Genomic DNA, 27757 nt, shown 5'->3' on the forward strand with positions numbered 1-27757 from the left:
AATGATGCGTTGTGTAAGACATGGCTGACAATGTCATTCTGAAGAAAGAAAAAAATGCTATCTATACAACAGTGACACCTAGTGGACTGGACTGTGAAAATACACCACAAAAGTAGATGCATAAGCGTTGGTTTCATTTCAACGCTGCTCGAGCAGGTACCTCACGTAGTGAAACGTCAAAGCATCAAAGCACTAGTTGAGCAAAGAATGAATATGCGAAGCTTCCGAGCATGCTTGTGAGACTGCCTCCACCAAATAAACTACGCGTAACCAATAAGTGGATGACCCATCAACGAATTACAGCAACTGAGTTAAAATAAGCCACAGAAACCCAAGTCAACTATATTGTAGGCAGGGTGAATCAAAACAATTGTGATTTAAGGGACATCAGGATAGACAAGATTCAGCTCTCACATCATAATAATGCTTAATGTTAAAAAGAAATGAATAAGCAATCCCAAATTATTACATAAAGTTTCAGAAATTAATTTAAAAAGTGTATGGATGGTGAGAAATTGATTTAACAATGTAAATAATTAAAAATAGGCTACTGTAAAGTAGTCTTTGAGAAAATAGGCTACATGTAATTCGCACCTCGCTTTGTATATGGCCCAAGGTATTCTCCTACCCTCAATTAAGCCTGGAAGGCAGCATCGTGTAGAACTAGAAAACGAAATATTTGATAGAAATACATTAAAGAAATAATCTGTTGGCTGAGCTGAACCTACTGCCTTCCAGGCAGCTGCCAAGTTCCATGGGGTCACTGATGGAAGGAAAGTACAATGCGTGTTTCATGTATCGCTTGTTTTCAAGTCTGGTGTCGAATAATCTGTGAACTTTACGACATCACCAGATTTTCGTTAGAAGCTTGGGTGGGTAGGATGCCCCGTGTCTTCAAAGGCTTCTAGAAGTGCACCTCTGACATTATAACGTAGTTTTATCAACCTTCCCACTTTGGATTTTGTTTCTTAGTCATGTGACATATCCTTATATGGATCTGATCGCTTTTGCGGAGCTAAGTTTAGAATCCACACAGATCGACTAGCAAGCAACACAGCGAGCTAGCTAGTCGCAGAGTTAAATTACATTATTCCAGACAGTATATTGGTGGGTAACAGCACAGCCCATTTGATCAAATGATGTCAACAAAATATACAAGTTTCATCATAGATTATTATTTATTGGTGTCTTTATGACCATACACCAACCGTCGCAACCTATAACGTTACGTGCCTACTCTCAGATATATAACACCACATGGATTTAAAGATCTATGAATTTACCGATCCAATAGTTATTATAATCAAAGCAGCAGTAAGGTCAGCTAGATTGGTAACTTCTGTTCCATTCGACTGCTTTAAACCCTAGCGACTGAACGGTAGATCTCGCGAGACTACACGAGGGGATAAGTTGAGGAAACATGGCGACGTCTAATTTGCTAAAGGTAAGAGGTACTTCATTGCAATATCGCCTGTGTGTATGTGCAAATCGTTATTGTGGAATCGACTATCTGTAATAACGATTGCATAATCTTGAAAAGAGACCTATCAGTTTAAGACATTAACAACAGTTTGCATGGCGGTTTAAAGGAAACAAAGCTGTAGTTGGGCAATCCAGCTAGCTAGCTAACTCGCTAACTTAGGTTGGCAATGTTTGTGATTTGCTAGCTAAATAAGCACTATTTTTGATCATATAGGCAATCTTATTATAATTACGAAATTCTATGGCTATTGTTTTATACCTGTCAGCGTTGCTGGTTGGCAAAACACCATCTACTTTGGGTCTGTTTGTCTGATTGATTAGGTTGCATTAATAATAGCTTGTACAGATAAGCTAGCTAATTCGGTTGTTAATAGCTAAAACAAAGACTTGTATAATCGGTTTCGTTTGTGACAAGGTATAAAATGCTTGGATAACTTTCCCGTTTTCCTCAGAATTGTCCAAAACCTGCTGTGGTGCCACATATATTGTGCAATAAATTATTTGACTCCTGGTAATCATGCAGTTTAGTTCCTCTTTGCCAAGTGTGCCTTAAGTATGTGATCAATGTATCAACGTTGCATGAACAGCAATGTTAGCCAAGTTAGTATGAATGTTGACTAGCTAACTTGCATGTGCGCGAAATAAAGAAGCCTGTCAAATAAAATAAAAAAGCCTGCAACATTATTAATTTACAACCGAAACAGTCCCTTGAATACAAGTCATTGCTAGGCTAGCAATCAGCCTCCAGTTTAGCTGGCTAAATTCCTTGAGGATGCTGATGATCAGTTGAGGGACCCTTATTGATTTGGGGGTTGAACAGGCTATTCTAGCTAGTTTGGAGGGAGGTTCCTTTTTAGTGTTCATTTAATTTACTTTGTTGTATTCCTTTTTAGCTTGAAGTTAGCTACACTTCGTCCATAAATTAATTTATTTACATTTTGGAAGAACGCAAATTAAAAATCTGTAATCTGTAATCTGTTTGTGTGGAGGGAGTAAACTGACGGGCACAGATCACCCCAAGGCCATCAATGCTGATTACTCAGCCTTAGGACTGTGGTTCAGTTTACAAGCGATTGAATCGTTCCCCAAACCAGATAATGACCTAGTTGCTGATGATAGTCCATGGAATATGGAATAATTTATAAATGGCCATTGAGTCATTCAGGATATAGGTTGAGGGTATAATGTCCTGAAGTTTAAATGCTTCATGATTAAATGTGATTCCTGCTTTGAGTCGAAGACCGTCTACAGTTTAGTCTGTGATCAGTGTGTGGCTGTATATCAGAGTAAACAGGATATTATTCCTTTACAAAGACTTCCTCATCACTATGCAGCTTTTATTGTATCAATGACCAAGCCCTGAGTTACCATATTATACTTGGTATATGATTTGTTTCATCTTGCCCAGATGACTGTACAAGAACCTGATGTTGATTTGTAAGTGTTAGGCAGGCTGCTCCCAAGAAATCACAGTACTCTTTAAATGTTCATTCCCAATTCTCTTATGTAATTGCTCTGATGGAATGGTGTCCTGTCCCACCCTCCCCACCCAAGAACAAAGGGTCCCTGCAGTTTGAGGACAAATGGGATTTGATGCGCCCTGTTGTTCTGAAGTTACTTCGCCAGGAGTCCGTCACCAAACAACAGTGGTTCGATCTGTTCTCGTAAGTGCTGTATGCTTTTGGCATGGGTGATGAGTATCAGTGCTATATATCTGCTTAGTATTCTTAGTATTCTTTTTATTTCTGAATTTAACATTTAAATATGACAGTTAATTATAAATTATTCTGATGACTAGATGCATTTCTAAACCCTGATTCCATGTGGGTGCATTGTGTAGGCTGTTTTTAGTTCAGTCTGAAATGTAGCTTTTATTGGTACAGTTGAGCTGCACTGTTAATGAATTGTACTCTTTATTTCTTATCTGTATGTTTACTGAGTTAATTCATTGTGAAATATATGTTTCTTTGTCTGTTGTGGCCTCATTCTGCTGTGTTTTTTTGTAGAGTTTAGTGCATTGAACAGCTTGGTACTCTTAAAAGTGAAGTCAAATAGGGAAAGATACTAATTTCTAGGGGGGAAAGGACATAAAATGAAAAACTTCTTGTGTTCAGTGTTTGCTCATTCTTGTTTGGGAAGACACCTGGCACTATTTATACCCATGTAAAAGCCGTCCAATTATTTACGTAAATAAATTATTCAAGGTAGAAAGGTGAGAAGCGGATGTTTTAAATGCAAATATGTGCCGATGGTTTATGCTATATTTTTGTCTGTCTAGCGTGGATTGTCTGGTTAATATGACTCTTTCCAAGGTAATTTGCAGATCCTCAAACAGTGCAGGTATTATTTTATATCCAGCTGTAGGGGTAAGATGGTACTGTACAGACTGTGTAAGTTCATGGGGCACTTTGATGTGATTGTGTTCATGTGTGTATCTACCTCTTACTCTTTCATGTTGTCTATCCCTGTGCAGAGATGTTCATGCAGTTTGTCTTTGGGATGACAAAGGCCCTGCAAAAATCCACCAGGCCCTGAAAGAAGATATCTTAGATTTTATCAAGCAAGCACAGGCGGTAAGTCATTCCCTCCACCTTTGGCAAAGACGGCCAATCACCTGTCGGGGTGTTGATGGCCAGTGAAACAGATAGCAGATGATTTGGATGCAGAGTTGTGGAGAGTTCAGGGTCTGTGGTGTCGTGGTAAATCATACCTTGAATGTTGGCAAAGGCCGCATACAGTAGATTTCAGACGCCAGATTCAAAGTGTAAGCCGAACTGATTGTGAACATTGTGCCAATATGTGACTTTATTCTTTTGTTATTGTTCTGGGACAGCGTGTGCTGAGCCACCAGGATGACACTGCCCTGCTTAAGGCCTATATTGTGGAGTGGAGGAAGTTCTTCACCCAGTGCGACATCTTGCCCAAGCCATTCTGCCAGCTGGAGATCACCCTCATGGGCAAACAGGGCAGCAACAAGAAGTCCAACGTGGAGGACAGCATCGTGAGGAAGGTAAGGAGCCGCCGGCTCGGTGTGGTAGCCGCACCTGCTTGGGCGTTTAGAGGTGGTGACGCATCATCCGCAAGGTTGTGCGTAACAGTGTGTGCAAGTTTCCTTTCTTTCTGGAATGTTCCTCTTTGTCATTGCACTTGCAATCCAAACCCTTTTGGCAGGGTCTCATTTCAGGGGACCTCTTTGTGTTAGAGCTGAATCGCTCCACAGTTCAGGCTCCATTGTGATGATTTCTTATTTGCTCTGTCGGTGGTCTCATCCAGAGGAACTTGCAAGACCGCGTTTTCCATTGCATTCCTTTGTACGGCTGCATATTCGGCTGATGCAGTAGTGGTTAATGACTTTGCCGGAGAGCACAGCAGCACAGCGTGTAGGCTGCCTAGTTCAGGCGGGGGCTGCATCCCCCAGGGCGGTTGAGCCCGTTTCTCACGCCTGACCGGGCCGACCCTCGCGGTCTCGGGGGGGCAGCCTAGCGGTCCGCGGCGGAAGCGGAACCCGCGGCCAGCGTAACTGATCGGGCGCCATTCCTGACCCCTCCGCTTCAACTCCCGCTGTCTCCCGGCAGCTCATGCTGGACACGTGGAACGAGTCGATCTTCTCCAACATCAAGAACCGCCTGCAGGACAGCGCCATGAAGCTAGTGCACGCCGAGCGCCTGGGCGAGGCCTTCGACTCGCAGCTGGTCATCGGGGTCCGCGAGTCTTACGGTGAGAGCCCCGCCGTTCCGTACCTGCATCGGTGCCTTTCCCCCTTCAGCCAGTCACGTCCCCGCCGTGTCCGAAAGTTTCATTATGAAGTTAAACCGTTCCTTCCTAATTAATTTAATCTCAAGAATAACACTCAATGCAACAAATTGCTTTTCTTAACTTGTTTTCATCCTCATACAAAAAGCTGCTTTATAAATGTAGGTTTAAAATCTTGGCGTTACATTACTTGAGACAAAAATATAAGTCTTGATACAGTGCATTTGTTATCCTTTTGTTGTGGGTTATATAACTGTTCTAAAATGATTTTCTGTGAGGGTTTTTTTTTTTAAGGGCACGAAGCGCACAGGGTTGTTTTTCAGAAGAATTCTATAGCTTTTTTCACATTTGCAATTTTGTTTTAATAAATTATATTTTGATTATAACATTTGGAAATCCTGTACAAAGTCATGGTTTTACATATCGCCCACAGTTGTCATTGGCCCTTGGCCAATATGCTTGGTTCAGCCAAACAGATCTTGGTTTTTTACATGCAGTAGAATCCTCTTCAGTTGCTGGTGAGGTACTCAACACACACACTCAAAACCGCCGAATGCCTGCATATCGTTCAGGAATTACGGTTTTGTAATTTTGTTTGTTTTCCCCACAGTGAATCTTTGCTCTAACCCAGATGACAAGCTGCAGATCTACAGGGATAACTTTGAGAAAGCATACCTGGACTCCACTGAGAGGTTTTACAGAACTCAAGCACCTTCGTACCTACAGCAGAATGGAGTACAGAACTACATGAAATACGTACGCTCAGCCATCACTCTTACTATGGGCCCCTATGGCCCGCACTGCCCGTAATTCTGTCTGCTTGCCTCCATGTAGACTGTTATTTTCCTGTGCGGTGTGCTTGCAGTGACAAGCCCTTGGATTAATGTTGTTGGTTATCTTGTGTTTTTTTCGTATGTGCGTGTGTGTTAGTGACACTGATTCTGTGTGTCTGTGAGCGTAGGTCTGCATGTTTCATTCTGCTCCATTTGTCTTGCAGGCAGACGCTAAGTTAAGGGAAGAAGAGAAACGAGCACTCCGTTATTTAGAGACTCGACGCGAATGTAACTCTGTTCAAGCAGTAAGTGTCTTCCTTGCAGTTCTTCTTGCTGTTGTGTACATTAGATGTTAGGCTTAAATCAAATGTGTGACGTGCCAGCCAGTAATCAGTAATTCATGTCACAAATCCATAGCGCTGTATGGAATAAGGAATTTGGCTTTGATTCTGAGGGTTTAACGGTCATGTGGGGCTCTTATTTCTGAGTTTGGTTTGGTATACTCTTTAGTGAAATGGGTGAAATGTATTGCTGCAGTAGTTAAGGAACTGGCTTGCAACCCAAGATACAGATTCAAATCCCAGTTCTGGGGTTCTGTTCTTGTGCCCTGGAGCAAGGTACTTGAGCTGAATTTCTTATGTAAATATCGAGCTGCATAAATCAGTGATGCTTAAACAAATAAAACAATTGCTCTAGTAAGGAAAGTGCATCAAGGACATCTGTAAGAATTTGTGGAAGTCATTTCATAGCAAGCAGATGGCTATTCTACATTGAGCCTGTAGTGACTTTTTTTTGTTTGGTTGGTAAAAAGTTTTGTTGTTGACTTCATGCTTCTAAGGCGGAATAGTTGAATACAATATCAGTAGAAATCTAGTATTTAGAAGTGAAATGTTTTTGTTTTTTCCAGCTTATGGAATGTTGTGTAAACGCTCTGGTGACGTCCTTCAAAGAGACCATCTTGGCTGAATGTCCAGGCATGATCAAGCGTAACGAGACCGACAGTGAGTACAATGCCAGTCCATCTGCTGGGTGGGAGAGCTCAGGTTGGGAAAATAAAACCCATAACATCCATAAACCTCCTGTGAATGGCAAGTAATTGTGTTGCAGTAGGTTTATGTTTTGTAAATATATGTACCATGATGAAACTACTGAACATTTCCAGGCTCATTGTTGCCCTCTCAAAGTGAGAGATCGGTTCGGTTGATGCTCCTCTAACCCTGAGCCTTCTCCTCAGAGCTCCACCTCATGTTCTCCCTCATGGACAAGGTCCCCAATGGCATTGACCCCATGCTGAAGGACCTGGAGGAGCACATTGTAAACGCCGGGCTGGCGGACATGGTGGCAGCTGCAGAGACCATTACTACTGTAAGTACAGTGGTTCTGAGGGGGCCTTCCTGCGAGTATGGCTTCTTCATTGCTGACAACTCCTGTGAAAAGATTATTGGTGTAATATGGGCCATGCGCTGGGTTATACATGCCTGCCCATGAAAGACCTAAAGAAGCCTGCCTCTGGTTAGTGAGAGAGTGTGGCTTTGGCCATTTGCAGGATGCTAGTAGGTGGTTGGTGATTGGTGCCAGGGCAGCAGTATAGGGCCAGTTCTAGAACAGTAAAATTAAGTTAATAGAGAAAGACCGATGGGATTTGGGGAAATGCAGTGGAGTAGGTCTCCCACCAGGCAGAGATGCACTGAATAAGAGCTATCTAACGTACACACACGTGGGATAAGTGGGGCAGTGCTGCAGGCTTTTACCCAGCTGCCTTCCTCCCAGAACTCAAGGCAAATGTACACTATGTGCAGACAAGAGCAGTATTCAGTTCTGTGTGTTGTGTAGAAAAAGCACAGGGGTGGATGTGTACTTCAGTTAAGACTTTGCTCTTTCTGTGTGGCCAGGACTCCGAGAAGTACGTGGAGCAGCTCTTGACGCTGTTCAACCGCTTCAGTAAGCTGGTGAAAGAGGCGTTCCAGGACGACCCGCGCTTCCTGACAGCCCGAGACAAAGTGAGGGACTCGCGTCTCCCCAGAGATGCTACTGCGACGATCGCGGTGCCGCAGTGTATTAGCCTCAACAGAGGTGCAATGTGTGCATTGCTCAGAGCCACTGACAGCTCTACGCAGGATCCACTGACAGCTTTACAAACTTTAAGCCGCATTGAGCTGGCAGCAATTTGGGGAAAGGCACATTTGTCACTGATGACAACTGATAAAATGTTGGTACTTGGCAAGTGGCTTGGGTATCGTGATATAGTGGTAACCTGACATATGCTATCAACATATAGTAACCCAACTGTCTCCTGCCGCTGTGAACAGCATATCCTAGTTGTACGTGGTTGTATGTATGTATCTATGTATGTGTGTATATATATCCCAAACTATTTTAACATGGCAATATTTTCATAACCATATACGCTTCCTAGAATTGTTGACCACAGGCATTTGATAATCAGACAATATTTTCATATTTGACACACAAAGTTCCTAGGGTGTCCACCCACCCCACCCAGGTATCTTTAGACTATCTGTACACATTTAGGCCTTATACCATGCAGTTCTTTAACATAAATAGACAATTTCCTTTTTTCCCCTCCCCAGTGATAATGGTTAAATCTTTGGCCAACTTCACATCATCACAGTGGTCTTGATTGAATTAATGTGAATCATTGTTTGACAAATTATCTCTCTTTCACCCCCAGGCCTATAAAGCAGTTGTGAACGACGCTACGATATTTAAACTTGAGCTTCCACTGAAACAGAAAGGGTGAGAATCATCTGGTGTGCTTCAAAGTGTGTTACCCTGTAGTGGCCCAAGGTTGTAAGTCTGTGCACTGCAAGGTACTTAACCTGAATTGCTGCAGTAAGAATGCAGCTGTATAAATTGGTCATATGTAAAGAATGTAACCTGTGTGATCTGCTCTGGAAAACAGTATCGACTAAATGCCTAAAATGTAAATGTATTTGATCTTTAGCGAAAATAATACTTTTCACCCATTGCCAAAGTCTATGTGAGAATGTTTTTAATAGGATGCAATATGGGGTCCTTCTAACCTTAACTGAATATGAGCCTAGTCATGTTCTGATGTGTAAAGTTAATGGAGTCTGTCCTGATGGGACCTGAAGGTGTCAGTGAAGCATTTGCACAGACACAGTTGTTCCTGTCGGTGGTGTTGACGTGTCGGGGAGAGTAGATGGGTAGATGATGTTTCGCTCTCGTTCAGGGTGGGACTGAAGACGCAGCCGGAGTCCAAGTGTCCAGAGCTGCTGGCCAACTACTGTGACATGCTGCTGCGGAAAACTCCGCTGAGTAAGAAACTCACATCGGAGGAAATTGAGTTGAAGTTGAAAGAAGTGGTACGTGTGATCTACGCCCTCTTCGTTGCATTGTTTAGTTATTCATTAGATTAATTTTGTACTGTAAAGAATACGAATTGGGAGGTGTGAAAATAACTTATCCTAGTAACTTCAGTATACAGTAGGCTTATGAACAGACCAAGGTCTTAAATGAGGTGGGTGTGCTCCAGCTTTCCTCCTTCCTTAGTTTAACTAAAGGCTAAAGTTAGCCAGGTAAGGATTCTCTTTATATGATTGGCCTGGCTATTGAGCATTCAGTGTTGGGTAATACTTTTTTGTACTGTTTGTTGATTCATGTATTTATTCTCTCTGCATTTTGTTTTTAACTTCCCACAGCTGCTGGTGCTGAAATATGTACAGAATAAGGACGTCTTCATGCGATATCACAAAGCGCATTTGACACGTCGTTTGATCTTGGACATTTCGGCTGACAGTGAGATTGAAGAGAACATGGTGGAGTGGCTCAGGGTGAGTAATACCTACTATAAATAATTATAATACCATTGACTGATGCTATCCTGTAAAATTTCCACCAATGTGGGCTAAATAATTTTATACTAAACACACTTCACTGTAGAACAACTGCACTGTTTTTAACTGTAAGGATAGTATAACGGATATGTATTAAATTATGCATTAAATCTGTACTGAAGTTTCCTTGAGGAAAGAATTTGTACACAAGTTCTGTAATCTTCACTTTCAGTTCAAACTAAAGTATTGTGCCTAGTTATCAGGCATGCATGGTGCATTGCTTTGAATAGATCAGCGCCCTGATTGGACTGTGTGCCACCTAACTTTTTTGTGCAGGAGGTGGGCATGCCTGCTGACTACGTGAACAAGCTTGCCAGGATGTTTCAGGACATCAAAGTATCAGAGGATCTGAACCAGGTCTTCAAGGAAGTGCATAAGCACAACAAGCTAGCCTTACCAGGTGACATGTCCATGGCTATTGGTTTGCACCATATTGATAAACATTGTACAATCAGCTACATCAACTGTTCCCTTTAATCAACACACCCTGCAGCTGACTCTGTCAACATCAAGATCCTGAATGCGGGTGCCTGGTCTCGCAGCTCAGAGAAGGTTTTTGTGTCTCTGCCTACGGAGCTGGAGGACCTCATCCCTGAGGTTGAGGAGTTCTACAAGAAGAACCACAGCGGCAGGAAGCTGCACTGGCACCACCTCATGTCCAATGGCATTGTGAGTACTCCCCCTGGTGGAGGGTGGTATGATGTGAGAGTGGAGGTCAATAGTGTCACTGTGACCTCATTGTGTAGGCTAATCCAGAAGTTTGGAAGATTGCCAATGCTTTTTTTTTTTTTCCATAGGCATTTCAGTTCATGCAAAAAAAAAAAGAAAAGAAAAGTGTGGTTAACAAGCTGAAGAGTTTTAAGTTTGTTTCAAGTTTTGTTCTGTAGCATGAATTACAACCCTGAATTTTGAAGCTGTTATGCACTTTAAAAACTCTGTGTAGATGCACCTGTTGTTGGTGGGGGAAGGGGGAGGTATCAGAGTGGTATCACCCTGGATAGAGTCATAAGGATCTCACTGAGAGCATTTTTTACATTTTTACATTTTTGTCATTTGGCAGAAGCTTTTAATCCAAAGCGATTTACAAGTCCATAGGTTCTACCATAAGTCAAAGCATCACATCCAGAACTAGGAAAACACACATGGAATGCTGCTCTAAACATAGTCGTCATCATAAGTGCACCTTTTTTATTTATTTATTTATTTTATTTTATTTTATTTTAATTATTTTTTTTGGGGGGTGTTAGACAAGGATAGGGATATCAGAAAGGAGGGGTGGGGGAAATCAGGAGGGAGGACTAAGGTAGAGTTTGGAAAGGTGGGTTTTGAGTCTGTGTCGAAATAGGGGGAGGGATTCTGCTGTCCTGACAGTGGTAGGCACGTCATTCCACCACTGAGGAACCAGAACGGAAAACGGGCGTGAACGTGCAGCTCGACCGCCAGGTGCACGTAGAGAGGGAACCATAAGGCGACCAGAGCTGGCAGACCGGAGTGGTCTAGCTGGGGAGTAGGGAGTGATCAAGGATTGTATGTAAGGAATTTGGTTATGGGAGCAGAAGCTCTTGTTAATAGGCTTCTGGCACAGGCCCAGGGACAGGATGCTGATATTAAGACTCAGGTATGGAAGCCGAACAAAGTCAATATCTCCCCCTTGTCTTCATCTCCTCCCTACCAGATCACCTTCAAGAATGAAGTGGGACAGTACGACCTGGAGGTCACAACCTTCCAGCTGGCTGTCCTGTTTGCCTGGAACCAAAGACCCAGAGAAAAGATCAGCTTTGAGAATTTAAAGCTGGCCACAGAGCTCCCTGACGCAGAGCTGCGGAGGACACTGTGGGTAAGATTGAGCACACGGGGTTCAGCATGAGGAGGCTCTGCGACAGTGCAAAAACCTCCCCTTTAGGCGGGGACATGTGTCCCATGGCCTCGCAATTGTCTCCAAGTGCTTGACTGCTTCTCTGTTTTCAGCTGTTTAAGTACAGACGTTCTTGGGACCATTTTCCCGATTTGGCTTTGTGTCCTTGTGTGAGCATGTGCATTTTAAGGGCCTTTGTATTTACAATGGAGTTTCAGATCCCTACCTGAGCCGGATGGGACCCAGTCAGCACTACCAGGTCTGGGCCAGGCTGGGCTGGATTTCATGGATAAGGGTCTGGGTCAGGTCTGGGCCTGGCAGGGTCAGGTCTGGGCCAGGCTGGGCTGGATTTCATGGATAAGGGTCTGGGTCAGGTCAGGTCAGGTCAGGTCAGGTCTGGGCCTGGCTGGGCTGGGCTGGGCTGGGCTGGATTTCATGGATAAGGGTCTGGGTCAGGTCAGGTCAGGTCAGGTCAGGTCTGGGCCTGGCTGGGCTGGGCTGGATTTCATGGATAAGGTTCTGGGTCAGGTCAGGTCAGGTCAGGTCAGGTCTGGGCCTGGCTGGGCTGGGCTGGGCTGGATTTCATGGATAAGGGTCTGGGTCAGGTCAGGTCAGGTCAGGTCAGGTCTGGGCCGGGCCTGGCAGGGTCAGGTCTGGGACGGGCTGGGCTGGATTTCATGGATAAGGGTCTGGGTCAGGTCCGGTCTGGGCCTGGCTGGGCTGGATTTCATGGATAACGGTCTGGGTCAGGTCAGGTCTGGGCCTGGCTGGGCTGGATTTCATGGATAAGGGTCTAGGTCAGGTCAGGTCAGGTCTGGGTCTGGCTGGGCTGGATTTCATGGATAAGGGTCTGGGTGAGGTCTGGGCTGGATAAGGGTCGGTTCTGGCCCAAATCGTTTTGAACTCTAATTTAGGTGTCCATGGTAATGTGTTCCATCCTGCTCTCCCTGTAGTCTCTTGTGGCGTTCCCGAAGCTGAAACGGCAGGTGCTGTCATACGAACCTCAAGTCAGCTCTCCCAAAGACTTCACCGATGGCACGCTCTTCTACGTCAACCAGGAGTTCTCCTTGATGTAAGTTTCATTTTATGGAACCAGAAAGGTTTTTCTCAAAGTTCTATTATCACTTGTTTTGCATTTCAGGTCCTTGTAGGTGTTTCAACATAACTGTATTATCTCCCATAGGAGTATATAAGCACTCATATTGCAGAGAATTACTTTGGGAGAGTGCAGACAAGCATAAGTTATCCTTTGAGACACATGAAGTTGCTGCTGCTTCTTATCACACTGCTGTTGGGAAATGGGGCTCACACAGATATGAATGGGATGAAGACACTTCATGTGCAACTCAACAGGCTTGCAGGCACCCAATCGACCAGGGAGGGTCACTAATGAACGATGAGATGCTATTTCCCCAGTTAACTTGGTACAGTCTGCATCCAAAACCCAGTCTGCCTGGCCCTTCCATGCACTGAAACGGTGCCCAGCCCCCAATCCTAAATTACATTTCTTGTAGGATTTACCAACAGTCAGAATATTTATTTTGGCAAACCACTCCTGTCATGCTTGCATGTGAACTTTTATTTATGAATTTCAGAAAAAATTCCAAAGTCCAGAAGAGGGGGAAGATTAATCTGATTGGCCGATTGCAACTGACTACGGAGCGAATGAGGGAAGAGGAGAACGAGGGTATCGTCCAACTTAGAATATTAAGAACACAGGTAGGCACTTCCAGTACTGTTCAAGTTGGATAGGCCTAGCTGCATCAGTCACTTTTTGTTGGAGCTCTGTTCTGTTTTCATCTGACTAATCACCTTCCATTGCAGGAGGCCATCATTCAAATCATGAAAATGCGCAAAAAGATCACCAACGCCCAACTCCAGACGGAACTGGTTGAGATCCTGAAAAACATGTTTTTACCACAGAAGAAAATGATCAAGGAACAGATCGAGTGGCTGATCGAGCACAAGTACATGAAAAGAGACGAGACGGACATTAACACCTTCATCTACATGGCGTAGCAGAGAGGGGGCCGTAGCTATAATATAATGATGATGATGACGATGCAGGTGAGGAAGATGTTGAAAACTGTGCCTGGAGGATGCTGTGGAGGATGCAGGAGGCTCTAATATCAAACAGCCTTGCGTATGGCGATGAACTGGAGTTACGACTGACCGCTACCGTTCAGTTAGAAAAAAAATACAAATCCTGCCTTACCTTACAAAAAACGGAAAAGAAATGAAATGGGGGGGGGGGGGGGAGAAGGACTGTATTTTGCCAGTTTTAGTCCGTATGCATGGTGGCAATTGCCTTCGTGTTTCAACATCTCCAGCAGCATGCTAGTCTGTGGTAATCTTGCATTCATCAGAGAACTGTCCTGTGTGCTGTGTTCTATGTTTTCCCTGTGTGCTCCCCCACCCCCCACTAACCACACTATTGGCCAGCTTGAGTAAGTACAGATTGGCCCCACCTTGTTCCACATAGGCCACACCCCTCTGCACACAGGCCTTGCCCACTCCCATCACCTCTTTACTCGGGGAACTTGATGCCTGTCTGCTGTTTTGTACGTCTGTGACTCGAACTAGAGCATTAGCACTTTCACATTACTTCTGGGTCTGTCTACATAGCTTTACAAGTGCCATCTTTTGTTTTAATTTTTTGTGGTGTATGTGTGCGTGTGTGTGATTTCCTCTGAATTTTTGTTTGAATTTGCACAAGACCAGCAGCAGAGTACATCATATGACTGCAGCGGTGAAGACGCATTTCACGAAATGGCTCCTTGGAGCGTGCTGGAGGGGACATCCTCAGTAACGTTACAGGGAAATGCTTTCTGTAATCAGAACATTTCGTTCCGCTATCCAAGCTCCCTGCCCTGCAGAGGAACATTCTAGAGGTGTCTTCCAGGGAGACTTCTTCTGATTCAGCATGGGTTTGTAATGGAATATACTCTGTGTAAACTGTATAAACAGGTCATGTGTTCAGCTAAATTGAGGCCTCTGGCACATTTAGTTAAATATGTATGTGGGCTTTTGTTTTTTTTTTTTGTTCCTTGTGTACCTCAAGCAGAATCATGTTTTCACCGGTCGGTGAAGAGAAAAAGTTCAAGAATTGATGGTAGATTAATAGATTACACCAGAGGCCACATTGAAATGGCAACAATTATTAAACTGGTGGTTTACTGGTGACGTGAAGCACACAAGAGAAAGAATGATTGAGTTCTTTGCTCTTGGTGTTTCAATCAAGTGCAATAATGTAGGCTGCAGGCAAGGGGACATTTTGTGTGATGAGTGCAGTTAGAATGTTGATGAAATGGTTTTTTTTTTTTTTTTTTTTTTTTTAAGTCTGTAGTTGATGGCGCTTGTCAGAAGTGTGCATTGTTGTTTTCTTTGTGAAAAGGTTATGTGTTGGCTGTTCACACAGATTGCTCATTGATATCACCATAGCCTTGACTTAACCAGCAAAAACATTGTCCAAATGGAATGGGCTTCCAGCAAGGAATGATGTTTGAATTTATGGTAATGCTACTATTGGTAGTGTATTATGTACTGAGTCTGTTACAAAATTTTGTTTTTTGGTTGAAGGCACTGTACAAGTGTCTTGAGGCATGTGTTGTCCTCGACTGCGTTTCAAGCTGTCTGAGGAAGGCTGCTCACTCAGCTGATGAAGCCCAGTGATTAGCATGCTGTCAGATTAGGTTGTTACTGAATTATTGACTGTTGCAAAAAAAGCAAGAAGGGCAGCAAAGCAAGAAAGGCCTTATTTTTTTTTATTTATTTTTTTTCTTCAATGTAAAACTTCCATTTGAGAAAAGCATTGAATGCACTTGGTAGTCAGTTTATAAAAAGGATTCTATGTTGCTCAAGAAATCGAAAGGTTTAGAAATTTTGAGATTGAGACAAAATATTCCCCCCACAACCCGTCTTGATTTTATTGACCTAAAACTCCTAAGGCTTAGTGGGGTCTCAATATAAATGTCACAGTTAGTAAGAACTTGACCAACATATCATAGACGGCCAAAATATTTGTTTTGGTCAAGGTTAGTTACTTCTTATGAATATGGCTGGGTACAATCAGTGATATGGGTCATGGCTGTCAAACCATTCTGAAATGGGACTGTCCCTATAGACTGGAAGAGCGCACACAGCCCCATTTCAGGAAAAGGTTTGGTGTGGCTAAAATGAGTGCTTTTTTTATTTTATTTTTTTTCGCCCCTCTTTGCTCAGTCATTTAATCTGCTGATATGTAGCTGTTATAACCTCTTGGGTTGAGGCCTTTCACATGAGAAATTACACATCCTTTACCTTTCTTTTGGTTTCCTCAATGATCAGTTCTCTGCTACTGTTCCATGATACTGGGCTAGAAAAGAATGTCCTTTGTTTTTCAAGCACTGTTTGTCCCTTCAGCCCAGACCAGGTTTAATGTCGCGGTCTGTCCGGCTGGTTGCCAATAGCAAATCTGTGTGGAATTGCAGCATGCAAGGAAACAACAAGAATATATATTTTTTGTTTGGCTTTTAGCGACATTATATTGGGCCACCATATCAGATGCATGTTGCAGTTTTCCTTTGTCCAGGGTAAATGTGTGGACGGATTGTAGTTGAGCATGCCACCCCACAAATCTGTAACTAATGCTTTAAAACCTGTACACAACTGTCTGGGGTCATTGAAAGTGCATGGGTCTGGGGGTTTGGCAAACGGTATGAAATGTCCATTTAATTTATTACTTATTTATGAGAATTTTGTTTTGTTTCGCTATTTCATTGTGTTGAAGTAGCCTTAATGATGGTGCCTAGGCGCTGTCATATTTGTACATATTCATTCTGTGATTAGGTGAATTGGAGTTTCAGACTGAAATGCAAATTATTTAAACAATATTTTGAACACTATCCCTTTTTATTTTCAGTGCAGCAGCCTCTTCCCACTCTAATTGTCATGTGCCACATTGATCTTTGTTGACATTGGTGTTGTAATGCCACAACTCAAGATTTTTCCAAAATTAAAGGAAAGCAATCAGTTGCACAAGTGTATTCAAATGCAATGGGAATATGTCTGGAATTGGGTCATTTGAATGCTTTCTTGTTTCTCCTGATATTATTTTACATTTTACACGCATTAACATCAAAAGAACATTCACCTGTGCTATTTTCACATTTTCTCCAGCCAAAGAATTTCTAGAATATGGCTGTTGGACAGTCAACACATTACACAATTAAAAAGGGATACGGTTTCCTTGACACCTGGACTTTAAACCTAATGATCACAGAATGGAAGTTTTTTTTTGGAATTTTGAAAATGATCTCTAAAGCTGTTAAATAGATTGTGGGTGTCTAAAATATCAACAGTAAATTTATGCAGTTTTCGTAGCCATGAAATTGTTTTGTGTTTATGCTAAATTGGTGCACACGTTTTGCAGGTAACTGTTTTGCATTGCAATGGTCCTAATATGTTCTAGCAAGCAGTGAATGCATTTTGTTTATCATTATAAATTTATGTTTCAGTCAGTAAGGAGTTTGAGTTATTTGCAAGAATGCTTGGGTGTCATAAAAATGACCGCAACAGAACTTTACTTCGCCTGTTAAATTGACAAATAATTTGACCGTTTCTGTTTTACTCTGATTTGATCTGATTAAAGTCGCAGGAATTACTTTGGCGAACTTAAGGGCAGTGGGCACACTGTCCTTTTCGGTAACAGGATCCGTTTTGAAGATCCGGAGTAGGCCTTTCAAGAGGAATAAACCCGAGCAAAGCAAATAAGTCTGCTAAACCTCCTCTGTATGCAGATGTACATACTTCTCTGAATATCATCATTTGTGATCTTAGTTTTTGTCTTCCATTTGTTTTTTCCTTGACTGAACACAAAAATGCATGTGACGTCACATGCTTTTTCCTGGGGTTTTTTTTTTTTGTTTTGTTTTTTTACATACTTATAGCCACCAACCATACCAAAATGGATCAAATTACTTGTTGGTCTTTTACAGCCATTTTTGATAAATCTCTTTTCAGTATTTGTAGTCATATTCAATTACACATTGTGTTACTATAGTAACTTGAATGGCTTTACATATAACAATTATTTAGCAGTATTAGTCTGGATACTTTCCCTATGAATCATTAAACTGGAGAAGCATACTTATTTAAACTTGTTATAATGCAATTTTTTTTTTTTCTCTCAAAGTGAAACAAAATTGACCATATATATTTTGATAAATTTAATCAACAGGTCACAAGTACAAATTCTATATGGCATATACCTGAATAGCAAACTGAAAACTGTATGCATAATGAAATGTATGCGGAAAACCTGCCTGTTTTTATAATAGCTGAATCTTGTCAATAAGTCATATCATGTGTCATTTGCAGCAATTAGGTTACTCTTTCTGCCTGTAACATACACTATTTGTAGCCTTGAGTGTTCAGCAAACTTGAAATACTTGGTTTTATCTTTGATTACATTTACGAGTTGAATGTGTGCCACTACATACGAATATAATGCTGTACAATATTTGAATGGTAATATATGGCAGTCTGGCTGAACTATTTTGATGTACTGCATTATTTTTGAATTCATTTTTTAAGTTGTATAATTTATTTTCTGGCAAAATAAAAATGTACTGTTAAGAGACTTTATGATGGCCTGTTTCTGTCTGTTAATTACCCCCATATCTTTCAAAGACTGCACCCATCTATTCTGTATTTACAACCTTTTAAGTTCACGTACATGTAGCTGTATAAAGTGAACACGTCACATCTTTTTGGCTTTGAGAGGGTTTATCTTCAACCGGCTGCAGCAATAATATGACCTCTGCTTTGGGAATTGTCCATCCTGCAGTTAGTTGTGTTTATTACATATCTGATTGCTTCAGTGAATATCCAACTGTATGAATGTATTGTGCAGTCAAAGAATGTAGACCATGTCGCTGTGGATACGCGTGTTTGCTAAATGCATGAAAAGCATCTAGTTGAGAGGCTTATCTCTCACCCATCTTTCCATTAAAACCGAGTGGGCAGCTAATAGCGGCTCTTTTACAGGGTAGGTATGGTCTGCTCTCGGTTAAGTAACAGGTCACCGCACACGTATACAGTGAGTTTTCGTAGTTTTCAGGTAAAATGTAAACTGGAGATATCCATTGTTGCTGCCTTAGAATGCCATAGCTATTGTAATACATTTTAGCCAATTTAATTTGTCCTCTAACTGAAATTGAACCAAAAGCAAGTGTGTGTATTCAAATCGAAGGGATATTCTAAACCAATAGCGATTGCTTGCTTATCAATTGCCTTTATATCAATCGAAAAGGGGAGCTGTAGTATTTTGCTTACTTTCTGAATTTACACCCCCTTCAAAAAACCCCCCCCCAAAAACCCCCAATGAAATGGCTTGAGCTGAACACGTGGGCTGGTGCAACAAACCAGTGATCTTCAACCAATGAGTCAGGCATAGTTTAAATACGAAGTGGGGATGTTTGTATTTAGAAAATAATGGAGGTTATTGTAATTAGACATTTTTCACCTTGTTATGACTTAAAATATATTTTTATTTATGGACAAATATTTGTACGCCATTTACGATGCTTCACATCTATTTCCCTTCAAATGTGCGTCACATACATTGCATTAACCCCTATTTTAGACGCTTGATGGTTCCTTCCGAGATGTCTCTGTTGCCCCGGAAGGAAGGAGATTGCATTGCCGGTGTGAGAATATTGTTACGCTCTGCTTTAGCTGGTACGCTACGAGTGAATGGAGTGGAGTTTGCACGAAAAGAAAACAAAGTGTCGGAATTGGAGGTTTGTGTTCCAAAACCGTAGCTAGATGTGTTCATATCTTAGTTTGGTTATTAGCAATTTACATATATTGTTTAAATGAGTCGTGATCGTAAAGGGTTTATTCAATAACAGAAAACTGGCTGTATTCAGTTGATGGAGCTAGGTGGCTAGCTAGCTAAATGGATCGCTGGGTAGCTAGCTAGTAGCAAGTTCTATTTTCAGACTAAATATAGCCGAGTAATTGCTGGCACCATTTCCTAGTTGAGATCGTGACTTCATAGAAAATCAAGCGGGTGGCTATCTTGAATTAGTTGGTCCTTGACACATTAATCCCCAACTTGGTTATGTTAGCTTCGTCTAACTAACGATAGGAAGAACGGTAGATGTGGTGATTGGATCTGAGCCCAACAAAGAGTAACGTTTTGTTATTAAGTAGCTAGCTAACGTTAGCTAATTGTAAAATGACTGTATAATGCACGTTAGCTTCACACCCACCGTCAATAATGTGCCGTAATCTAACCTGAAGTTAGCAACTCAATGAAATGCAGAAAATCAGCGAAAAACTGGACAGCTAACCTTACCTAACTCGGTAAATCCGATTTGATGGCTCGCTGGCTAGCTAACGGAGGCCAACGCAATGTTCAGTAGCTGGCTTGCTTGTTGTCGTCTAATGTGTATTGTGTTTAGCTAGCTTATTGCGTTGCTTATGTTAGCTAATGTTTCATAGCTTTCTAAAACATGTACTTATTGTGGACTCGCCTGGCAATGCTTTTTTCTGTAACGTCCTAGCTATGCAACAATTCGACTGAAATCTTTTAGACGTGGATAGTTGGCTAACGTTCTAAAAGTATTCTGCAGCTGTGATCTTTTCCCTTTCTCCGTACCGCAAGTGGTGACGCAGTTAACTTAACGTTTAGCTAACTTAGCCTAGTTGCATGTCCAATAGAACCTCCACCTGAAAACACAAGAGGCTTCTGTTGACAAGAATAGAAACAAATTGTTTGCCCCCTCATCCAACATTGGTCTGATTAAGTTGTTGCTAGCTATGCGTCTTGTTGTAACGTTACATGTAGTTAGCTAACGTTAGCTAGCTGGCGCTACTTGACACTTCTGCCCGCCTCATTAGCACTTCACTAGCAAGTAATAACGCTCTGCGTTGCTCTGTTAATTCACTGGTCTCGGGGATGTTATTAGAACATTATGCTTTAAGTCTGATGTACTAGGCTAGTCACGTTAACTAGCTAGCTTGCTGTCGTAGTTATATAAGTAAGTAGATGAACGTTAACCTAGCTATTTTTTGGTTGTCTGAGTTGCCAAGAATGCTATGTTAGAATCAAGCTAGGTAACATACATTTTAGTTAACTAGTGGTGTTTTAACTAGCGTCATATAGACGTTATGCTTCAAGCAGAGAGAACTACAACGGGATCGTCTGTTTAATTGGAAAATAGGCAGCTTTGAGCCAAGCTTCTCCACTGACGTAGCCCTTCACTGCTAGCTAAGAAGCAGGATAATTCTGCAAAATGTCTTTGTGGCTAGCGTATCAACCATTATTATTATCTGATAGAACACTCTGAGGCACAACGCGATCAAGCTCGAACACATCAGCCAGCTAAAATGTATTGCGATTAGAAAATTAATAGACACAAGCAAACGCCTACTTTGGCGCATTCTTCTATTCAGTTAGCTTTGTGTCTGCTCGAGCTTACTCCTCGTCTCATTTTGTTGCAGAAGCTGTCCGGACTGGCTGACATTCAGGACGTATCACAAACGCTGGACAAACTAGTAAGTGACCAAATAAAAACGCCATCGACAAAGCTAGACATAGAATGTCCGTTCTGTAAAATTGAAGAGTATGGCAGTGGTTATCTTATTTGAGCAGGGATGTTGCATGAATTGATTACTCCGATGCCAGTTGTCTGGAGTAGTCCATGAGCAGTTATCCCTTTCAGTTGTGTGTTGCTACACACAGTAGCAACACATTAGACTGCCTTGAAGATGACAGATGTCTTTTGTGTTTTATTGTAGAATTTAATAGATTTGAATGGACACAGGGGACAAAAATACATAGGTACCCTTCCTACTTCATTCTACCTTCTTATCATTGCAAAGTAGCGTAGATTTGAATTTGTCCTGCTCTTGGACAGTACACACTCATAGGCTTTCTTGCCCTGTTGTCTTCCCTCCAGATCCAATCCAACTATTTAAACCTGGTTCCGACATGCCTGTGAAGAAGAAGAGAAAGTCTTCAGGTTCGGAGGACCCTGGCCTTAGGAGGTGTAAAATTTCCAGGTAACTTCCATAGACACCGGGCAGGTTAGGATTACAGCAGTGGTTCTCATGGGCCCTGAGCAAAAGTGATCATTTACCCAACTGAAGTACTCCATGGCAGTGCATGTTTCAGTGCTTTGTCAATATAGAAAACGGAGTCTAATTGCAGACATTCTTGAATAGGTAGCATAGTGGTTAAGGTAAATGACTGGGACCCGCAAGGTTGGTGGTTCGATCCCAGGTGTAGCCACAATAAGACCCACATAGCCGTTGGGTCCTTGAGCAAGTCCCTTGAGCAAGTTCCTTAACTCTGCATTGCTCCAGGAGAGGATTGTCTCCTGCTTAGTCTAATCAACTGTATGTCGCTCTGGATAAGAGCATCTGCCAAATGCCATTAATGTAATGTAATGAATAGCTGATCAGAATTTTAAAGTTTTTTCCTGTTGTAAAGCCAGGTGGATGCACTGTTCCAGTGCTATGATGGAGAACATGTATCTCCTAGAACTACCTTGGGTATTTTGTATGATCAGTTTTGAGATGACATTACATTTATCTGACAATTTTATCCAAAGCAACTTTGGTTGGTTACTTACTGCAGGATAAAAATGGAAAATGGTCAATTTCTGGACTGTTTTTAATTGTTTTTTTACTGGGCTGCCCTTGATTAATATCTGTCAAAAGCACTGTAGCATGAAGTGTGTGTCACGTCTTAGCAGTTTTTGCAGGACACAAGCCCCTGGGAGGCTGATGAATCCTGAAGATCACTTTTCCAGCAAGAAGTGCCTCTCCTGGTTTTATGAATATGCAGGTGTGTGTGTTTCTCAGATTCAGTATACTTCTGGTACATTGCTAATCAGTGTTTGTTTATTTGTTACATATTCGCCATTGATGCTCAAGTGTTGTCCTCTGTATGATACACGGCCTGCTCCACAGTATCCTCAGAAGTAGTAGAGGAGAGGCCTAGATGGTTATTGGACATACCAGTCAGACATGGTGTCCAGTCCCTTGGCCCTCTGTGCAGCAGTTAATTAACACCAAGTACAGGGCTCTACAATTCTACAATTTTGGATGTATTTGTTCCTGAAAATTGGTGTGTGCTACCTGGAAAAATAATTTACACTGTTAAAAGCCTGTGTTATTTAGATTTTTATACATTTTTGGCTTTTTCTTTGAGAGTTAACCTAGGTCTGTCTAAACCGAATTGTACAATTGTTGAAAATGACCTTATTACCTTAATTGAGACGCATAGTAAAATAGATGTTTTATCCTGTATGAATAGTTCTTGTTTCCCCAATGGTAACTTCTTGCACAGCCCAGGGCAGGTTATGTTCAGGCTAATGCATTTACACCTATAAAAGCTCCTCAGCTAAAGGTGCCTCCATTCCTGGATGAGCTCAGGGGTCTCTTCGCAGGGCAGAGATTATTTAGAGACCAAATTAATCAGATGATTTTCTCAGAGGGGACTCTATATGAAATATATATATTCTCAACGGAGGGAGTACGGTGCATATGCTAGCTTCTTGAATCCTTCGTGTACATACCATTTCTACTTCGCTTAATTGGGTCTCATAATTCTTGAGTTCATGAATAAACTTTGGTTTGATTGCTTCAGGCAATATTTTAAAGTGTTCTATAGAATGTCAGTTGTTCAGTTGTCACATTAGTAGTAAACACAGATTTATTCGCTATGAGTGGTAAGGTTAATAAGGTATTGACTAAAAAAAATTCACTAACAATTTTTTGCTTTGTTGGAGGCAATGCTGTTGCTTTTATGAGTTATGTTCTTTAGGCTTGTTCGGGCTCTTGTGCAAAACCATTTCCCTTTGGGACGATAAAGGATTAATTTGTTGATTTGTCCATCTGTCGGAATAAGATTGGAACATCTGTTTTCCCTGTTAGTGAAAAAATGAATTATTGACTGCAGAGTGCTCAGAATATGAAAACTAGTGAAGAACAGACTCATACATGCATTTGCTATGTGCTTTTAGTCCCCTTCAGCGAGCTTTGTATTTGTATGAAACAGGCCCAGATGAGGTGTTGGGACCAGAGGGTATGGAGAAGTTCTGTGAGGACATTGGTGTGGAGCCAGAGAACGTGAGTTCCTCCTTGATCACCTTTATTTACAGGACAAATAAAATGCTTTTCCTTCAGGCACTGCATTGGTTATACCATTATGTCCTCAATACCCTCAGCCCTCTGGTTTTCTTTAGAGAGAATTTCAAAATCTTGTGTCACTGAAACTGGTAGTTCTGACCAATCGTTGAACATCAGAGTGTAAGGGTTGACTGGTTAGCTTACATGCCCTATTCTCTTGGCACAGGGAATCTGCAGCTGACCAGCTGTGCCACTTTTGCACAATTCTGTCACGAGTGCAAGTTATTGTAATGCCGCACTGGACTTAAGCCCAATTTTTATTTATTTGTATAAATTTTTTAGTAAAATTTTTTTGTAAAATTTTTTTGTAATTTTTTTTTTTTTTTTTTTTTTTTTTTGTTTGACATGATTCCCCCCTTTCTCCCCAGTTTGGAATGCTCTGTTAGTAGTGCATTTGTGCCATACTACGTTTTGCTCTTCGGCTACCATTTGAATAGCCCAGGCACACATTTTTACCACAGCTGACTGACATGGTCAGGATCTGCCTCCAGTTGGTCAGGTGCATCACTGCACTGCTCTCTGAGAGCCCCACCCATCTCACAGCCTTGAGTGTATTGCTTTGTATTGTATATCTTTATTACCTTATGTATGTATTTAGTTCCTGTTAAATCCCCGGATGTATGGGAATATTCCACTACTTTCCATGTATGTTATAAGCTGATAATAATGCATGCCATTTCATTTGTTTTCACAGATAATTATGTTAGTCTTAGCCTGGAAACTAGAGGCACCAAATATGGGATTTTTCACAAAGGAGGAGTGGCTAAAGGGAATGACCTCTCTGCAGTAAGCACAGTTTCCATTGGTCCTTTGGGCAGTCATGGTGCCCCTGAGCTAACGGTATTGCTTGTACCTGTATAACTAACAGAATGAGCTTGACTGTTCCTCCCCCCCCCTCCCCCACAGATGTGACTGTACGGAACGTTTACAAGGAAAGCTCGACTACCTGCGTTCTCAGCTCAACGACGCGGCAGCGTTTAAGAATATCTACAGATATGCCTTCGACTTTGCCCGGGTCAGTTCGGTCTTTCCACAAATTGTTCCGTTTTTTAGTGTGAGCTTACTATAGTGTGAAATTGTGTCATTTCCATTTGCCTTCAACAACAGAATGCACACTCCCTTCAGCTGGGATTATAACAGCTGGGAGCTTGTTCTGCTGTGTGTATCTGTTTAACGGAAGCACAGTACCATGCAACCATTACAAAAAGGAGAACATAGTAGTATTTTGGGTTGAATAATCATGTTTGCTTTTGCTTCAGAAAGGATTGTTCTCCGGTTCAGCTATTGAAATGAACAATACATGGTGGATGTTGCTCTGTGCACAAACTGCATTTAGCGTGGTATAGGAAAGTTTAAATTAATGATGAAAAGTCACAGTGCTACTGACGTCTCGGGTATTACTCGAGTTAGATCAATGCGTTCATGACACAAGTATGTGTTTTCTGAGAGTTGGGCGTGCAGACAGTTATTTGTATTGGATAAAAGTAAATCTTGTTTTACATGCTGAAAAAGAAAATAAAGAACCTGGCTATGAATCAAGTGAGTATTTTATGAAGATGATCCGACAGTCGGATGCAGAAATGATACACAGCCTTGGTAAAAAGATATTATCAGACTGATTCTGACCTTTCAGTTTAAGCCCTACAAATGTCAGCATTGAGAGCTGTGCCAGGAGGGCATATCATCCTCATCATTCACTATTCTTAGCACTTCCCATAGTCAGTATGCTGCTGTGCGTTTTCTCACTCAACACGCACTGTCATGAATGGAAGACGGGTCAATTCGCTTTTTCAAAATGGATAGCGGAGAAAGCTGAACTGTTGAATCGGTCTTATTTTGACGGACTAGCTTCAGATGCTCAAGAATAATTTCTGTTAATCACAGGAATGTTTTGCCTCCTGAATTAATTGGAGGTAACAGTCACTCCACTCTTCTGTCATTAGCATATTCCCATTGAAGTGTGTATACCAGTACTGCCTGTATATAAACTCCCTGCTTCCATGTCCTGATTTTTCCTATGACATGAGTCCTTCTGGAAGTTGTGGGCCCCTCTTATACTTAGCTCAGTATTTTGAGTATTTTAACCAGTTGGGGATCTATGGGCAGGGTGTATTACTGAGTGTGGCGATGTTTGTTAATGTTTCTCTTTCTCTGTAGGACAAAGACCAGCGTAGCCTTGACATGGACACTGCCAAGTCCATGCTCGCTCTGATCCTAGGGAGGACGTGGCCCCTCTTTCCAGTTTTCCATCAGTTTTTGGAGGTTCGTCTCGGTTCAGATGTTCTTCTCAACTGTGCATTTCAGCCACTTTATCCTTCTATCAGTGATGAGACCCCAGTGCCTTTTGCTAGGAGTTTCCTATAGGCTTAACTAAGAGAACCTTTCAGTTGTACTATGCGAGTGCGCAGAACCCATGGTGGTTTCAGAGTATTGAAGTCTGTTATTTAGTAAAATAAATGTGAATCATTCAAGAGCCTTTTTTTGGTCTGGTCTGGTCTCAAACCCTAAATTGAACAGCACTCTTTCTTGTCCTGACCAGCAATCCAAGTACAAAGTGATGAACAAGGACCAGTGGTACAATGTCTTAGAGTTCAGCAGGACCGTCCACGTGGACCTCAGCAACTATGACGAGGACGGTGCCTGTGAGTATCCCCCCCGCACAGTGCAATGTGCCGTCATGTTTTCCTCTCCGTTTTGTGTCGTAGTTTTACATGCAATGAAACAAGGACATCTCCTTCCACTATATCCATCTCACAAGGGACATGAAATTTCTTCCAACATCTTACATTTTTGGCATGCAACTACAACCAAAGCTGGAAAAGCTAGTTTTTCCTCAGGGGTAGCGCAGAGCGATCATGTTGGCGATATTTGAGTGGTAAAGCTGATGTTTTGTGCCTCCTAATGCCTCTCCTCATCTCCTCATCTCCTCAGGGCCTGTGTTGCTGGACGAGTTTGTGGAGTGGCAGAAGGCCCGTCTGTCATTATAGCGGGAGAGAGGCACACCTGAGCGATTTTTCACTCTGGACAAAATGGCACACCTACAAGAACTGTTGCAGCAGCACCTCTGCCACGATGGATTCATTGCCCAAAAGAGACTTTTACAGTGTTAATTTAAACAAAAGGGGAACTGCTTTGTTTTGCATCTGTCATCACAATTACATAACCAGCATTGTAAGATCTGCTGGGAATTTTGTTTCCTCATTTTTTTCCCCCCTTTCATTTTTGAGTCTTACTTTTGTTTATAGTGTTTTCAGAAGGAAAATAAAGGATGGAGTTGTACCAATCCTGTGTATCCCCTGGCATTTTGAGTTGGGTGGAATAGTTTGTCACACCCTAACTCCTGTACGGTAAGTAAGGTGCATACAGGTGCTTATAATGTACAAATTGAGATGCAGGTTTTAGTTGGGGGAAGAAATTACTCTCTCCAGTGCAATTTCCATTTTTTATTGCAATGCGTACCATCTACAAATTACAGCATTCATTCCAGCATTTCATTGGTAATTCTGTCATTGTGAGCAGTAGTACTGATTGACAGTGACTCAGATGGATAGGTGAGAGGCGGGCGGGCTCTCGGCCGTGCCCCCAGGCGACGGGTCCTTGCTGAAGGCCGGTGTTGTTGCGCTGGTCATGATGGCGTTGAGTCGCGTCAGAGACAGAGTCCTCTGCTTCGTCTTGGGCCCGTCTTCGTCCTCGCCATCTCTGATGTGGCCGTAGTGGTTGCCCTCCTCGTCGTAGTTGTAGACCTTGATGACCCTGCGCTTGGACGGCCTAGCACCGGTCTCGCTGCGGGGGTCAGTCTCCTCTGCGGACCCTTCCCCTTCCTCTCCTCTCGT

General features: G+C 42.1%; 2 protein-coding genes across 10 annotated transcripts; both read left to right on the forward strand.

Annotated features, from left to right (window-relative positions):
* The first annotated feature begins 1102 nt into the window (after positions 1–1102).
* Positions 1103–18365, forward strand: LOC133108413 (cullin-5-like). 2 transcript variants are annotated; one of them, XM_061217925.1, is made up of 19 exons: positions 1103–1444; positions 3037–3146; positions 3956–4055; positions 4316–4492; positions 5058–5199; positions 5846–5991; positions 6233–6313; positions 6916–7009; positions 7243–7373; positions 7901–8008; positions 8701–8765; positions 9223–9355; positions 9692–9823; positions 10163–10286; positions 10380–10555; positions 11562–11723; positions 12695–12813; positions 13337–13460; positions 13566–18365. In XM_061217925.1, exons 1-19 carry the CDS (start codon positions 1421–1423, stop codon positions 13758–13760), a joined length of 2343 nt encoding a protein of 780 aa, XP_061073909.1. In that variant the 5' UTR covers positions 1103–1420; the 3' UTR covers positions 13761–18365. The 2 variants fall into 2 exon arrangements, 1 of the variants encoding a protein (XP_061073909.1); XR_009704652.1 differs by lacking the exons at positions 12695–12813; positions 13337–13460; positions 13566–18365 and adding an exon at positions 12208–12274 and having other exon boundaries at positions 11562–12110.
* A 1007-nt stretch (positions 18366–19372) lies between these two features.
* On the forward strand, positions 19373–27207 carry dcun1d5 (DCN1, defective in cullin neddylation 1, domain containing 5 (S. cerevisiae)). 8 transcript variants are annotated; one of them, XM_061218209.1, is made up of 11 exons: positions 19373–19522; positions 21231–21284; positions 21528–21570; positions 21689–21791; positions 22484–22578; positions 23794–23864; positions 24619–24710; positions 24831–24939; positions 26082–26186; positions 26464–26566; positions 26856–27207. In XM_061218209.1, the coding sequence occupies exons 1-11, from the start codon at positions 19373–19375 to the stop codon at positions 26909–26911; spliced, it is 981 nt and encodes a 326-aa protein (XP_061074193.1). In that variant the 3' UTR covers positions 26912–27207. The 8 variants fall into 8 exon arrangements, with proteins under 8 accessions (XP_061074193.1, XP_061074194.1, XP_061074195.1 ...); XM_061218210.1 differs by having other exon boundaries at positions 22487–22578; XM_061218211.1 differs by having other exon boundaries at positions 22496–22578.
* Positions 27208–27757: the final 550 nt, after the last annotated feature.

This window comes from Conger conger, chromosome 13, assembly GCF_963514075.1.
Source record: "Conger conger chromosome 13, fConCon1.1, whole genome shotgun sequence".
Lineage (NCBI taxonomy): Eukaryota > Metazoa > Chordata > Actinopteri > Anguilliformes > Congridae > Conger > Conger conger.

Coding starts and splice junctions, on each gene's coding strand:
- LOC133108413 (XM_061217925.1), top strand. CDS start 1,421: ATGGCGACGTCTAATTTGCTAAAG. Junction 10,556..11,561: donor ACCTCATGTCCAATGGCATT/GTGAGTACTCCC, acceptor CCTCCCTACCAG/ATCACCTTCAAGAATGAAGT. Junction 12,814..13,336: donor AACCAGGAGTTCTCCTTGAT/GTAAGTTTCATT, acceptor TATGAATTTCAG/AAAAAATTCCAAAGTCCAGA.
- dcun1d5 (XM_061218209.1), top strand. CDS start 19,373: ATGGTTCCTTCCGAGATGTCTCTGTTGCCCCGGAAGGAAGGAGATTGC. Junction 21,792..22,483: donor AGGAGGTGTAAAATTTCCAG/GTAACTTCCATA, acceptor GTCACGTCTTAG/CAGTTTTTGCAGGACACAAG. Junction 24,940..26,081: donor ATGCCTTCGACTTTGCCCGG/GTCAGTTCGGTC, acceptor CTTTCTCTGTAG/GACAAAGACCAGCGTAGCCT.